The sequence below is a fragment of the Onthophagus taurus genome, chromosome 11 (genome assembly GCF_036711975.1).
Source record: "Onthophagus taurus isolate NC chromosome 11, IU_Otau_3.0, whole genome shotgun sequence".
NCBI lineage: Eukaryota > Metazoa > Arthropoda > Insecta > Coleoptera > Scarabaeidae > Onthophagus > Onthophagus taurus.
Window position 1 is genome coordinate 5,707,407 of NC_091976.1, and position 14,976 is coordinate 5,722,382.

The window sequence follows — 14,976 nt, forward strand, 5'->3', positions numbered from 1 at the left end:
TTTTGTCTTTGATTTTCGATCTTAATTTTCAGTTCTTGATTCGCGAGCTTTGACGTACCGGTGGGGTTGTTTTTTGCTCCGCTTACGTACTTGCTCGGCTTTCGATTCGAATGGAGTGCGTAACCTGTCGCGATAAAATTTAAAAAAAGTATCCCGGTCTACAATACACGGGAAATTGCGGTGCGTTTTTCCACGCTAAATGCGTGGGTTTATTGGTGGAGGATCTTCGTCGTTTTAAGACCGATCATGTGTCATGGAGATGTCACAAGTGTTACTCTCGTCTCGATCAATCTATTATTATTGACGATCAGTCATCTCTAACTCATAAGTTACCAGTGGTTATACTGTCTCCGGTTAAGAGTCCCGTTGGGTAAACTACGGAGAGTATGTTTGCTTTACTAACGGAAATTCAAACGGGTGTGAAGTGCTTATCGGCAAAGTATGATGAACTTCTACGCGCCATTTCATTCTACGGTGATAAGATATCCGATTTTGAGAGCAAGGTTGACGACATAATAATAATAATAATAATAATAATAATAATGACTTTATTGCTCATACAAATACAAAAAAGATAATATAATTACAATTAAAACATAAAGATAGTTACAAAAAAAACAAATAGAAAATAACTATAACAGAAAAAAAATGGGCAAAAGGCGAAGTTCAGGTCATCCATCCTGAGATGGATGATCTGTTCTTCCACTTGACCTGAGCTTCACTTATCAAAACAAAATTTTATGGGAATTTAAACAGAACAAAATAATGCCGCGTCACAGGGCGACTTCCGCCCGCTACACGTGCTCTACACCCTGACTCCGCAATAGATGGTTTCGATAACGACTTCTAAAAGTAGCTAAGCTGCAATAGGGACCAACCGGGAGACCGTTCCATATCTTTGATATCTGATATGAGAAAGATCTTTCATAGAGTAGTTCTATGTATCGGAGGTGTAATCAAATTTTTATTTCGCAAATTGACGGTATGAGCATCTCTACGGAATTCGATCCTACTATATAAATAAAATGGTTTCTTAGATTCGATAATTCTTCGACAGAACATAGCGTATCCCAATTTTCGACGATTAACCTTATTCAGCCATTCAATTTCACCCAGCTTGGACGATACATGATCGCGCCTTCGCAAACCACACACAAACCTCACACACGCATTTTGGACTCTTTGTATCATTGCAGCGACAGTCGCAGATAAACAAGGACCATACACCACGCTACCATAGTTAAAATGCGACAAAACCAGGGCATCACATAACATTATACGGTTAGCTTGATCGAGAACTGATCCGCTACCGTACAGTTTCTTTAGATTAGCAAAAGCTATTCTAATGCATTTTCCTACATGCTCCTCAAATCTCAAATCAGAATCTAATATAAGTCCTAAGTCGCGAGCATTATCACAGAACTCAATTGGCCTATTTCCCATAACCAAATGAAGTTCATTTTTAAGTTGCGTTCGGACTTGTGATCTTGCAAAAATAATAGCAACGCAGTTGGTGGGATTTACAATTAAAGAGTGATTCCTTGAGAATTTATCCAATGACTTCAGATCGTCATTAATTCTATTAGTTTCTTGTAGAGCATCATGAAGTGCAAAGGAGTGATATAACTGGGTATCGTCAGCATATCTATGTATGTTCGTATGAGCAACACATTGCGTAATATTATGGGTATAAATAGAAAACAATACCGGACCCAATACTGAGCTCTGCGGGACTATCAAATTAACACTCCTATATGACGAGAATTCGCAGTCAATACCCACACATTGCTGTCTACCGAAAAGATAGCATTTAAAAACATTTAAAACGTTTCTATTAAAGCCAATGTGATATAAAATGGATGCAAGCAGATCATGGTCGACAGTATCGAAAGTTTTGCTGTAATCTAACAAAACTAAAATACTTATTTTATTATTGTCTGCTGCCTGTAAAATATCATCAACTATGAGAGTTAATGCAGTAGCACAGCTGTGCGCCAACCGAAAGCCTGACTGCGTGTCTCCCCAAACATCTAATATTTCCAAGTACGTAATGACCTGTTTTGCTACCACTTTCTCCAGAATTTTAGATACAACTGGTAACAAACTTATAGGTCTTAAGTCATTTAGAGCTTTGGGCTGAGGTTTCTTAGGAATTGGTACAACAATTGCTTGTTTCCAGGCCTCCGGAAAGACACCATTCATCAAACAGAAGTTAATGATATGGGTAATATATGGAATTATAACCGGACAAGAAAACTGTATCATTTTAATATCAATTTTATCTGATCCGGCTGAATTAGACGTGATTGAGAATATAACATTTTCAATCTCCATATCGTCCACAAGACAGAAATCAAATTCAGTTGTAAAATTTTTATGGCGCGAGGTCATGTACCGATTGATAAGATTTACATCGGGTGCAATAGCAGGAATAGAATCGACAAAATGATTATTAATACCATTAACGCGTTTGAGGTAATCGGGGACACTGTTAGTTTTGGATTTCGAGTGGATATTCAGAGTTTTAAACACTTTCCAAAGTTCATTCCGATTAGTTGCCCGAATTCTTGTATTAATGTACGACTTCTTTTCATTAATAACTACCGTATTAGTGAGGTTATGCAATTGCTTATAATAATTAAAATGTTCAGGATTACGGGTACGTTTGAATCGTCTCATAGCAGAATCTCTCATACTCATCATAAGCTTTAGATTATCCGTCAACCACGGACCAGGAGGCTTTGAGAAACGGAGAATTTTAGTAGGTGCAAACCAATCAAATATTGTTGTAATTAAATTAGAAAAATGAGAAATCTTATCATCTACATTATCAATATCGTAAATCTCCCATAAAGGTAAACTTTCAAGAGCACATCTAAATGTAGCAAGATCAAACCCCGAGTAGTCCCGCAGTGCTCTGAAAATTGGTCGCACGGGTTCCTTGTTAGTATTCAAAGTGCAAGAAATCATTTCATATTACATTGTAATATGATAATAATAATTAATAGTGTAATAATTACATATTTGAATAAATACAACACAAGAAAATATACTATTTTTCTTTACCACTCCGAATGAGGAGTTTTCTAAATAAAATATGTAAAAATTGATTGGTTTCTTGTGCTGTGAGTAGATGTTAAAAAAGTAAAGTTGGATGGAATCACTTTTTTGATTAAACAACTTTACTTTTTTGACATCCACTCACAGCACAATCAATTAATTAATTCAATTAAATAAATTTTGCACTTAAAGGTGAAATGTGTTTATTATCACTCTACCGGTTTCGCTCCTTTCGGAGCAACTTCAGGAGTTCCTAAAGTTATTAATTTTACAATACTTTCCATTATTATATAATTTTACATTTTAACTTACGTCAATTTTTTGAACATGTTCACCTACATAACGGTTTTATATTTAACACATACAGAAAACCAACACAGACAGATGCAGTCATACCCTACGACTCATATCACTGTAACGCACATAAACTAGCTGCTTTTAGATCACACATACATAGAGCATACAATTCAAAAATGAACACAGAAAACCTTACCACCGAAATAAATACAATCTACCAAGTTGCGAAAAATAATAACTTCTCAACTTACATAATAAATAATATTATAAACAAATAACAGAAAAAACAAAAAATGATTAATTGTACCACTCTAAAGAATCAACACAATGAAGATCAAAGTATTTATTATAGAGCTATAACATTCCAAGGCAACATATCCAATAAAATAAAACAGTGTTTAAAACAATATAATATAAATCTTAATTTCAAACCAAATAAAACATTAGAAAGAATGCTTATAAACAATAAGGACAAAATAAATAAACTGGACGATAATGGTGTGTACATACTAGAGTGCGACACTTGTAAAGCAGCGTACATTGGAGAAACAGGCAGAAGCCTTAGAAAAAGAATAAGAGAACATAAACACAAAAATAACTCCAACTTCGGAAATCACTTAACATTTAACTCAAAACATGAATTTAACGAAGATAAAAATTCCAGAATCCTTCATCATATCAATAAAAGTTACTATTTAGAAATAATGGAAAACTATGAAATTAATAAATTCCTCAACAACTGCCCTGATGTAACATGCCTAAACGAACAAATTATACCTACAAGAAGACCACTATATACCTATCTCAAACAACCATACACACCTCCACGAAAACCTCCCGAACTCTAAAAATAGCTGCTCTCTCTGTACCATTATATTTTCAGTGTGTTTGATGTGGGGAGTTAATATGTTTATGTTGTAATACCTCATTTTAACCTGCTGAAAGTCAACCTATTCAAAACAAGAAAGTTTAAATTCAATACACGACAAACACATTTGACAGATTACCAACATTAAAATAGGAAATATACCATTGACAGTTTCAACATAACCTAAAATATAATAAAAAGTGATGTATGATAGCACATGTTTAGAGATTAACATTTTAATAGTGAATTAATTCAATAAAGTATCACATACATGTTTAGTTGTTCAAAAAATTGACGTAAGTTAAAATGTAAAATTATATAATAATGGAAAGTGTTGTAAAATTAATAACTTTAGGAACTCCTGAAGATGCTCCAAAAGGAGCGAAACCGGTAGAGTGATAATAAACACATTTCACCTTTAAGTGCAAAATTTATTTAATTGAATTACCCAGGTGAAAAGAAAACAAAAATGAATATTAATTAATTAACCAATTAATTCTCACTTTTTTTTTCGCTGTTAATTCGTGGTTGGAACTCAACCGCAACGCAAATTTCCATAGTTAGATCTAATCTTCACATTTTTTGTCGAGTTTTGGGAGTATGGTAGAAATGTAGCTGCAGGGGGTCCACCGGAACCAACGAAATTTTTAAAGTGGTCTATGGGAAAAAAAAGTTTGGGAACCTCTGGATTATAGCATATGTTTAAATTGAGAAAATAATTATTTTACGATATTTAGATGGGCAAAAAGTAAATTTAGATGAAAATACTTTTTTCTATACTTTTTCAATGTTATATTTATTTAAGTTCTCTATTCGACATGGTTCGAGGATCCAGTCCTCATCTTCAGGAAAATTCACGCCGATGAATTCCAGAATCTTCCAATTCAATTTTAATAGTTTATTTCTGTTTTAATTGTTTAATCGTAAGAATTTTGAATTGTAATCCGAGGGATATGGTTATCTTTTATTCAAAAATTGACGAATTTTCCTGAAGATGAGGACTGGATCCTCGAAACATGTCGAATAGAGAACTTAAATAAATATAACATTGAAAAAGTATAAAAAAGTATTTTCATCTAAATCAACACAATGTTAAGAAAAACCAAAAAACAATTATTAAAAAGTAAATTGTTTAACATAGTTCAAAAGTAATATTGTATACGTGTGGAAGTATAAGGCGTATTATTGCAGATTTTGCTAGATATTCTTGCGGTATTTTACGGTTTTACCTTAAAATAATTTTTTATTAAACAGTGTAAACCTATAAAGTTCGGAAAAAATTCATAATTCTGCTATGTGTTGTTTGTTTGGGAAGTGCATTTGCAGATAGAAAATAAACATAAAGCGGCACTTTTTCACAATAAAATTGATAATACAGGTACAAAGTAAGTCCGCTTTCTGGAGACGAAGCATTGTCGCTGTTTGTAGAAGCTAAGTTAACAAAATTTCAGTATAATGTAATGAGAAATACAGCAAAAAGTCATAATTGAAATCTCTATCCCAATTATGAATCTATCTATCACAATAAATGAAGAAAAAGCGGAAGTACCTCTCCAAAATTTATTGGATCACACGAGTTTAAGATTGTTTGAATCTTTAAGGCTCGTTTTTAATGGACTGTTACCTAAAAACCGTAACAATCTTCATTTGATAACAAAATGGGGGTTTGATGGTAGTTCTGGGATGAGCCAATATAAACAGAAATTTTCTGATACTAATATTTCGGATGCTAATGTGCTTTTGTCATCTTTGGTGCCTATTCAATTAACAAATGGAAATCGTTCCTCAAAAAAAAACTAAAGTCATTTGGCAAAATCCCAGACCATCCTCTACCCGATTTTGTAGATCTATCCGCATACAATTTAGCCACGAAACAACAGAACTTTCTGTGTTGGAAAAGAAACACATCGAAAATCAAATTAGAAATTTGCATTCAACAAAAATAAGTTTTGAAACTTCCAATATAGCGATTCAACACAATCTTTATTTTACTATGATAGATAGTAAAGTATGCAATGCCATTAATGCCGTTAAGTGCTAAAGTCAAAAGTTATAGATGAATCTAGATATCAGCAGTTCGGTTTGTCGTCGTTACATGCTTGGATCCGCTTTTTGAATGTTTACTTCATCTTTCCTACAAATTGAACATTCAGCAGTGGCAAGCTCGGGGCAAAGAAAACCAAGAAAAAGTTGCAAGTAATAAGAAGCGAATCCAAGAATTATTTCATAAAGAACTGGGGCTTTTAGTGGACTGGCCAAAGCCAGGGTTTGGCAGCACAAATAACAGCAATACTGCTAGATAGTTTTTTGAAAACGCTGCCACATCATCAAAAATTACTGGCATTGACGAAGAGCTAATAACTAGATTCAGAACAATTTTGTTAACTATATCTAGCGGTTACCATTTAAAAATAGATTTGTTTCAAAAGTACTGTATTGATACCACTGAAAAATTTGTGAAATTGTACTCTTGGTATAAAATGCCAACCACTGTACACAAAATTTTAATTAATAGTACCGATATAATGAAATATTTCTTTGTACCTATTGGGCAACATGGCGAAGCAGCCCAAGAATCGAGGAGTAAGGATATTAAAAGGTATAGAGAATTTAATCCAAGAAAATTTTCCAGAGAAAAAAATATGGAAGATGTGTTCCACAACCTACTGATCTCTCATCTGATCCACTCATCACTAACATGAGAAAACTTGGTGCAAAAAAGACAAAAAAATATCCAAACCAAGTTTTACAGCTTTTAGATGAACCTTCAGTAGATACATGTGACAATGAGGAGGATGAACCTTTGTGTTTGGCTTTTATAATATTGTTTACAATGTTTATAATTAAATATTTCTGTTTATGTTAATGTATATGTTCTTATAAGTACGAAGGCTTTCACGGCCGGTGTTTTATTTTTATTTATTTATTTACGCTCACGGGACACCGCACAGGACAAACCCAATTCAAGCTGTGCCACTAAAAAAATACAATAAGAAAGAAAAAAAGGACACAAAAAAACTTAAATCAGTATCTCAAATTGCATAAGTAATTTAACAAAAATAACAGAAAAAAAAAAGAAAAAAACCGAGGTATCTAACAATCAGCACGTGAAAGGACAAGAACTAATTGTAAGTATAAATCAATCTATATAAATTAATCTATATACGGCATGTTCCCAACAGCAGCAAGGGTCGCTCTTTTAAAGGAGATTAAGGAATCATACGCAAATATATCAATGGCAAGACGGTCAGCAGAGCGAGCAGAGCGCAGCAATGGCGAATGCTGATAGGAGTTAGTGCGCGGAGTTGTAGTAAAGAACAGAAAATCAAAACGAAGCGATCTGGGCGGGACGTGGAAGTTAATCAGTGATGTAAGCGAGGATGATTTATAAATATTATGAATTATTTTATACAAAAGTATTATATCATTAGCAAGTCGCCGTTGGCCGAGTCGTAACAAGTGGAAAGATTGGCACGTCGAGTTGTAGTCAGCATAGGTAGTATGAGATTTCCAGCATAAAAAACGAACGAATCTCTTTTGGACACGCTCTAGTCGTTCCACAAATATATCGTCTGTGAAGTTCTAATACCTTGTAACCCTAAAAGCATTTTTTTTCAGTAGACATAAAAGACGTTTTATATTAAACTGGGAAAGTATTTGTTTGTTTGTTTTGAAACTGTCAGTTACACAAGGGCTTAGATACAAACATATGATTTTTAATTTTTTAGTAAATATTGTATATTAAAATTTGCAGTGGCTTACGAGTGATTAGCTTTAGATTTTTGTCAAATTTGTGGGTTAGGATATATTATATTATTTTTACAGAAATAAAACACTATTTAGGAAAAACTACTTTTATTACGAATCAATAAATTCTCTAAAAAATTTTACTCTGAATCATGTTTTAAGCTGTCATAAAAACTATGACAGTCAGTAGGTATTACTGACTTTAACAGCTGCAAATGTTGCCATTTTTGAAATTTTATTTTTCGTTTCTACCATTTGAGAAACAGGTTTTTGTCGTTGTGGAAGTTCTCGCCATTCATCATCAAAATCCAATTTGTAATAAATGTTTCCATTCGGCAAATATTGGAGAGCTCTAATATCGGTGACCACAGGATCATTTGTGACCTTAAAGGGAAAATGACAGGCAGTTATAAAGAATGTTTCATAGTATTACTAATTTTTACCTTTCCAGGTCTAATAGATGCATATCTTTGATATTTCTTGATTGAGTAATCTTTAAAATTAAAATATTGCATACATTTAACTTCATATGGAAAGGGCTTCATTCTTGCTTCCTTTGTTATTCGTAGATAATCACTAGGTAAATGAATGTCTCGTCCTTTTAATTTCCTTTCGATGCAGCTGTGAACTGAGTCGCATTCCATTTGTGTGTGTCCAACTTCGAGAAATTTTTGAATAATTTCTATGTTATTATTTACAGAATAGTTTAATAATGCATTTGCTATAATATTATTTCTATTTTGGTAAGTACATCCATCACTGTAAATTATAATTGGTCCAGATTTATTCTGACAGTTTGTTGTTAGGTATTCCATAATGCAAGAAGCAAAAGTCATATCTGCTTCAGTTTCACTAAACCAAAAACACTTTGCCTCATGCGTTACTACATTATAAACTGTAAAATTGTGGCAACACAGTTTTAACTTAAAAAATATTGTGCTGGCTTGGACATACGGACACACTTTTACAGCTTGTAAATTCATTGTTAAAACCCGACCTTTTTTGTTCATTTTTGCTTCTTCCTTATCTCTCTTTTTTTCTTCACGAGCCCTTTCTTTTTTACATCTGTGCGTATTCCATTCTTTGTCTGATAATTGACCAACTTCATGTTTTGTGCACAAATCACATTTATCCTTTTTAATGGGGTGAATTGACAAGTTCATAGAATAAAACATTTTGCTAAAAATTGTTCTCGACAGGGTTACTTTGTTTTCTTCTTTGCACTTAATTTCGTATAACTTAAATAATTGATTTAGGCTCCGGATTAAAGTTTCTAAATACAATTTACTTGAATTTGAACGTCCATAATGTGAAGGCAACTTTGGTAAACAATCAAAAAATTCTTTTAGTAACCTCTTATCTTCCACTTTGTCCTGTCGAGTGGTTCGTTTGTTTGATTTGTAGGTCAAATCGAAGCTAGAAGTCATACCGTAACATCCCTTTTGGACCCAATCATGAACGGAATATTCACCTATAGCAAGTATTTGAAGAAACATTTGTTTACAAACTTGCACTTTGTTCATATTTATTGTGAGAAAATATTTTAAGGAATATTTTCGCCTACTGTCAAAGCTTTTAGTATACGTTTTTTTTGTGACAGTTTTTTCTATGTGATTGATTACAAACACTTTTCGTTGATCCCAATTCATTTCACTCCAGAATTTCGTAAATATGGCATTGCGCTGAACGTCATTAATTTCTGAACAATTCCTGGATTTTACTTTAAGGCACTCTTTTGATTTGCAAGAAGAACCCATTTTTCTTGCTTCTTTTGGAACATTCTGTTTTACTTTACCTTCTTTAGTTCTGCTGTACCCCATGTACGCTTTTCCTTCCATTCGGCTCCTTTTTGCAGAATTTTTTGCCCATTTATCAGGTTGAGCAGTAATACTTCTTTTCCTTCCTTCCGTTATATTGCCATGATTGATATCATTTTCTGTTAATGTCTCATCCTGTTTTGTTTTTTCATCTTTTTCAGCATTATTTTCTTGCTCTTCGTCGCTATCTGATGTACCATTTTCCTTTTTAGGTTCGTAGTCATCGTCATTAAAATCATTGTTAACACATTCTTCGTCTTTTCGTGCATCTAGCTCCAACATTTGAACATCTCTTAAATCCTCAATTATAATATTTTCAACAGGTTGCAGATGGCTTATATCTTTCAGCTCCTCTAGCTTCAAATTCGTAATTACATTCAAATTAATTAAAACGCAAACAATGATAGCATAGTAATGCAAAATAAATAAGTGCAAATATTTTTTGTTAAATATAATAGACTTCGTTATTAATGTTATTAGACATAATAATTTAATATACTTACCGTAACTATTTCCATCACTCAGTAAATTTATAGATATCAAGTACTAGTTTAAACACACTTTTGACACAGAAATCCACACCAATATCAATTATTTTAATAAAACAATAACATTAGTTATAGCGGACACAGCCTACTACAACATTACTTTATTTTAACAATGCCTACTTTTTAATTATTTTTAAATCAAATTACCAAAATTGTTTCTGTAAACAATATTTATTCATTTTTTATTGATTCAATTAAAAAACAACATAAAAAACAATGTATTTTTAAAAAAACACTATTTACAGTATTACAAATCGATTATTGTTTAAATAAATACCTTGTATACCACAGTTTGACTTATACCAAATGTTGCTTACGAGGTATTCAAATTTTCATTGCGGTATACGAGGTATTATTGTTTTCTTGTTGAGGTGCATTTGGGATACGTGATGAAAGAAATCCCTTTTATCTAAGTAAATGCGTATTTGTGGATTACTAGGTGTTACTAGTACTATGTATAATTCTGTAGATTTCATAAAAATATAATAACACAATTTTGGATTTTTTGTGGGTTACAAGGCATTAGAATTTCACAGACGATATTATATTGTGGATTCCATACAACAGTGCAATAATTCAAAATGTTAAATACATACGTATAATAGAGAGTCATTAATGAATTAGTGTCGGTAAAATCAGCAGCCGATCTCATGACGAAACCAAGCACGAAAAGCCTTGCTAACCACCGAATCGACGTGCTCACTGAATAATAGCTTACTATCAAACGTCACGCCCAAATCTTTTATAGAAGTAACCCTGTTCAACAACTTCCCTCCAATGATGTAGTCAAAGCGTATGGGACCAGGCTTTTTTGTAAAAGTAATTGTAAAGCATTTACTATAATTCATGGTGATGAAGTTTGTGCAACAATATTGAGCAAGTTCGTATAGATCACGCTGAAGAGCAGAACAATCTCTAGGATTTGACACGCGGCAGAAGATTTTTAGATCATCTGCATACATTAAACAGTTAGCGTGTTTAAAACACTTAAATATGTCATTAATATAAATATTAAAAAGCAGAGGTCCAAGAATGCTTCCCTGAGGTACGCCGGATGAGACTGACACCGTCTGCGAGGAAAAACCTCTAACTGTAACCGACTGCGTTCTATCAGCCAAGTAGGAAGCAAGCCACTGTTGAATGCTGTAGGGTAAACCAACATGTTCAATTTTTTGTAGTAAGAGCCGATGATCAACTTTATCAAAAGCTTTACTAAAATCAGTATAAACAGAGTCCACCTGACAGTTGTCATCGAAAGAATGCAAAATGTAATTAGTATATTCGAGAAGATTGGTCTCTACCGAACGATCAGCAAAAAAACCGTGTTGTCGAGGGTCCAAAACATTTTTTACAGTGTAAAAAATAGGCTTGTAAATTAAGCTCTCAAGGACCTTGCCAAAAATGGGCAACAAAGAAATTGGTCTGTAGTGTTCGACCAAGCTTCTACAGCCAGATTTAAAAATAGGCACCACAGAGGCCCGCTTCCAGACTAGCGGAAAGACACAGTCTTTCAGAGATCTATTGAACAGGATTGATAACGGTTCACTAAGACATTCACAACAATTTTTTATTATAATAGGAGGTATACCGTCACCACCTGGCCCTCCGGAGGGGTTAACGGCTCTAAGAGCTTTCAAGATCTCAACCTGCTCAAATTGTAGAGACAGGTCGCAAAAACGTGGGCTACCACAACGGGAGCCATTGCTGGTGCTCGAGGTCCGCGAAGCATTAAATACTGAGCCGAAGTAACGAGAAAAAAGGTCGCAGATATGTGCACCATCGGTAGCAGTGACACCGTCAAACGCAACCTCTTCAGGCAAGTCACTTGTCGCGCGCTTAGCTCTAACAAATGACCAAAACCTTTTGGGATCATGCCGTATACTGCTCTCCGCACTGACAATAAAATTGCGATAATCACGATCGATAAGGAACTTTGAGCGACCCCTCAAAAGGGAAAAAGTTAAATAGTCGAGGCGATTTCTATACCGCTTCCACTTCTTGTGCATCTTACGTTTTTCACGAATTACTTTTATAGTATCTTTTGAGAACCAGTACGGAAAACCGAGTACGAAGACTCGTTTGCGCGGTACGAAAAGTTTAAAAGCGTCAGATAGCATTTCGTAAAAATAAGTGGCAGCCTCGTCCACGGTTCCATCGCTCAGACGATCCCGCCAGGGCACCTCATTTAAGTACAAAGTGATTTGACCAAATGATGCCTTTTTAAAATTATATATTGGTTCACTACAGTGGGATAAATTTCTAGGAATTAAGAATTTGTATGATATATCTAGCGTAGTATGAGCACGGTCCTCCGGCACCAAAGCATGATCACCCAAATCAACCTCGCAATTAAATACATTACAGGAAAAGACAAGATCAAGAACGTTACCAAAGTCATTACAATGATGATTTAATTGGGATAAACCAGTCAAGGAGACGGAGTCCAAGAACTCTGTAGCTCTTGCAGAAGTTGACCTGGACGGGACACAGTAGCGGCGGACGGGGTCAAAAGACCACCCGATTTCCGGGATATTGAAATCACCACAAATGAGAAAACCATCATTGGGGTGTCGCTCAATTACATCAATTAAAGACCTGGAAAATCGCGAGAGTGCAACATTGTCACATGGCGGAATATAAACACAGCATATGTTAAGCACTAAAGAGCCATTAGACAACGCATCACACACTGCTTCAAGGTCCGCGAACAAACCCGGTCGTTCCGCACTGGAGATCATTTTCGACACAGCCAACAACACACCACCTCCACCACGCCGAGCACCCGAATCATCATTAATGTGTCGGTCACGCCTGTAAGTCACATATGAATCGGGAAAATACTCTGCAAATTCAATTCCGGGACAAAGCCAGGTCTCCGTAAGGCAGACAACATCCAAATCCGCACTCAGTAGATTTGTATAGAAAATAGTACCTTTACTGCGTAAGCCGCGTACGTTTTGATAGTAGAGGGAGATGAATTTATTAGACGCCATTGCGAGTTAGCAGATATCTAAGTTTGCCTATACATGAAGAGAACTACTGTAGTTTGCGCAAGTCTCCGTCGGAATTAATCTGGATAACACGGCTACTGTCGTTTTTACGGACAAGAATTTTACAATTGCGCGTCCAGACATATTTATAACCGTCCGTTTTCTTTAGCCGTCGCCCTAGCGACCAAAAACCAGGACGGGAACCCTTGGGAAGGGAGCGCTTCTTGGCAATGGCAGCGGCGAAAAAAGAATCGCGTTTGGTACGATTGCAGAAACGCACGACGATGTTCTTGTGTTAATTAAACTAAAACTAGAACTAACACTAGATCTAGAACTAGAAACATTCGGGTTATGCCATGCCTTTTTTTGAAAAAATGTTTGACGTTTCGGATGCCATGTTGCAATCTTCTTCAGAAACAAGTTCGATGTGAAAACGCACGGCTTAACCCAAAAGTTTCTAGTTCTAGGTCTAGTGTTAGTTCTAGTGATAGTGCTAGTGTTAGTGTAATAATCTAGAAATAATTCTATTAATTAATTGGTTATTAATTATTATGAGTGTCGATTTAAGTTAAGAGTAATTTGAGACAGGAAATTCGATGTGAGGAAATGGATAGACGGAACATGATACAGTTCGATTGTTAAGCAATCGATAATGTCGGAATAATGGCGACGTCCATCCGTCGATGCTGCTTACGCTGCTAAACTAATCAGGATAAATCGCGAGCAATAACCCTAGACTTAATAGGGGGAAATGCTGCTAAGTTTCATTGGTTAAAGTTTAGGAACCAAAAACCAATGAAAATTATTAAAAAGTTTAGAAGCGTAAGTGACTAAAAAATTGATAGACAGTTCGTGCGGGATTTTAAGAGTGATCGCTTGGCTCTCCTTTAGGATTCCGATTTGGCCAGGACCTTTCGTCCAGATGATCTTTCTAAGTTTCCCTGGGTGAGTCTATCCATTTGCTTACAGACGGTATGGCCCTGTCTCAGTAAAGATGATGTTCTAGAGTTTTAGTTGGTTTTATATTTTGTTTTCTTTTTCTTAATTTTTTCAATATAGTTATGTTAGTAATTTACTTCAGTATGTTTTTTTTTGTTTTTGTAATATTTTTTTTATTAATCCTAACTCCCTTTAACTGATTGGTGCTCTTTTTGTAGACACATCAGCGAAGAGGTTGATGAAATCAAAACAAAGATTGAAAGCAGAGAGGATCTCGAAATAGCCTCTTTTCAACTAAACAATCTCATACATAGTGCGTATGAATCAAGCTGTCCAATAAAACACAAAAGAGCACAATCCAATGTGCCTTGGTGGAATAAGGACCTTGAAAACCAGCGAGTCATGGTTAGAAGACTATATAATAAAGTCAGGAATTCCAAACTCGAGCAAACATGGGATCTCTATAGAAAAGCCCTAACGGAATATAACTTGGCTATCCGCAAAGCCAAAAGAAAAACCTGGCGCAGCTTCTGTGAAGGCATAGACAATACGCCTACAGTTGCTCGTCTGCATAAGATCTTGGCAAAAGATCACAACACTGATCTAGGCCACCTATGCAAACAAGATGGTAAATATACAGAGGATGCTAAGGAATCGTTGGAGCTCCTACTGAGTACACACTTTCCTTCCTCAAAAGTCTGCCCCCATGC

At 34.9% G+C, this 14,976-nt stretch overlaps 2 protein-coding genes across 2 annotated transcripts; both read right to left on the reverse strand.

Moving 5' to 3' along the window:
* Positions 1-924: 924 nt before the first annotated feature.
* On the reverse strand, positions 925-1,443 carry LOC139432021 (uncharacterized). The gene has a single exon (XM_071200350.1). The coding sequence runs from the start codon at positions 1,441-1,443 to the stop codon at positions 925-927; it is 519 nt and encodes a 172-aa protein (XP_071056451.1).
* Positions 1,444-7,792: 6,349 nt separating this feature from the next.
* On the reverse strand, positions 7,793-10,152 carry LOC139428872 (uncharacterized). Its single transcript, XM_071200282.1, has 2 exons — positions 8,416-10,152; positions 7,793-8,356 (listed from the first exon to the last, which is right to left on the reverse strand). Exons 1-2 carry the CDS (start codon positions 10,069-10,071, stop codon positions 8,156-8,158), a joined length of 1,857 nt encoding a protein of 618 aa, XP_071056383.1. The 5' UTR covers positions 10,072-10,152; the 3' UTR covers positions 7,793-8,155.
* Positions 10,153-14,976: the final 4,824 nt, after the last annotated feature.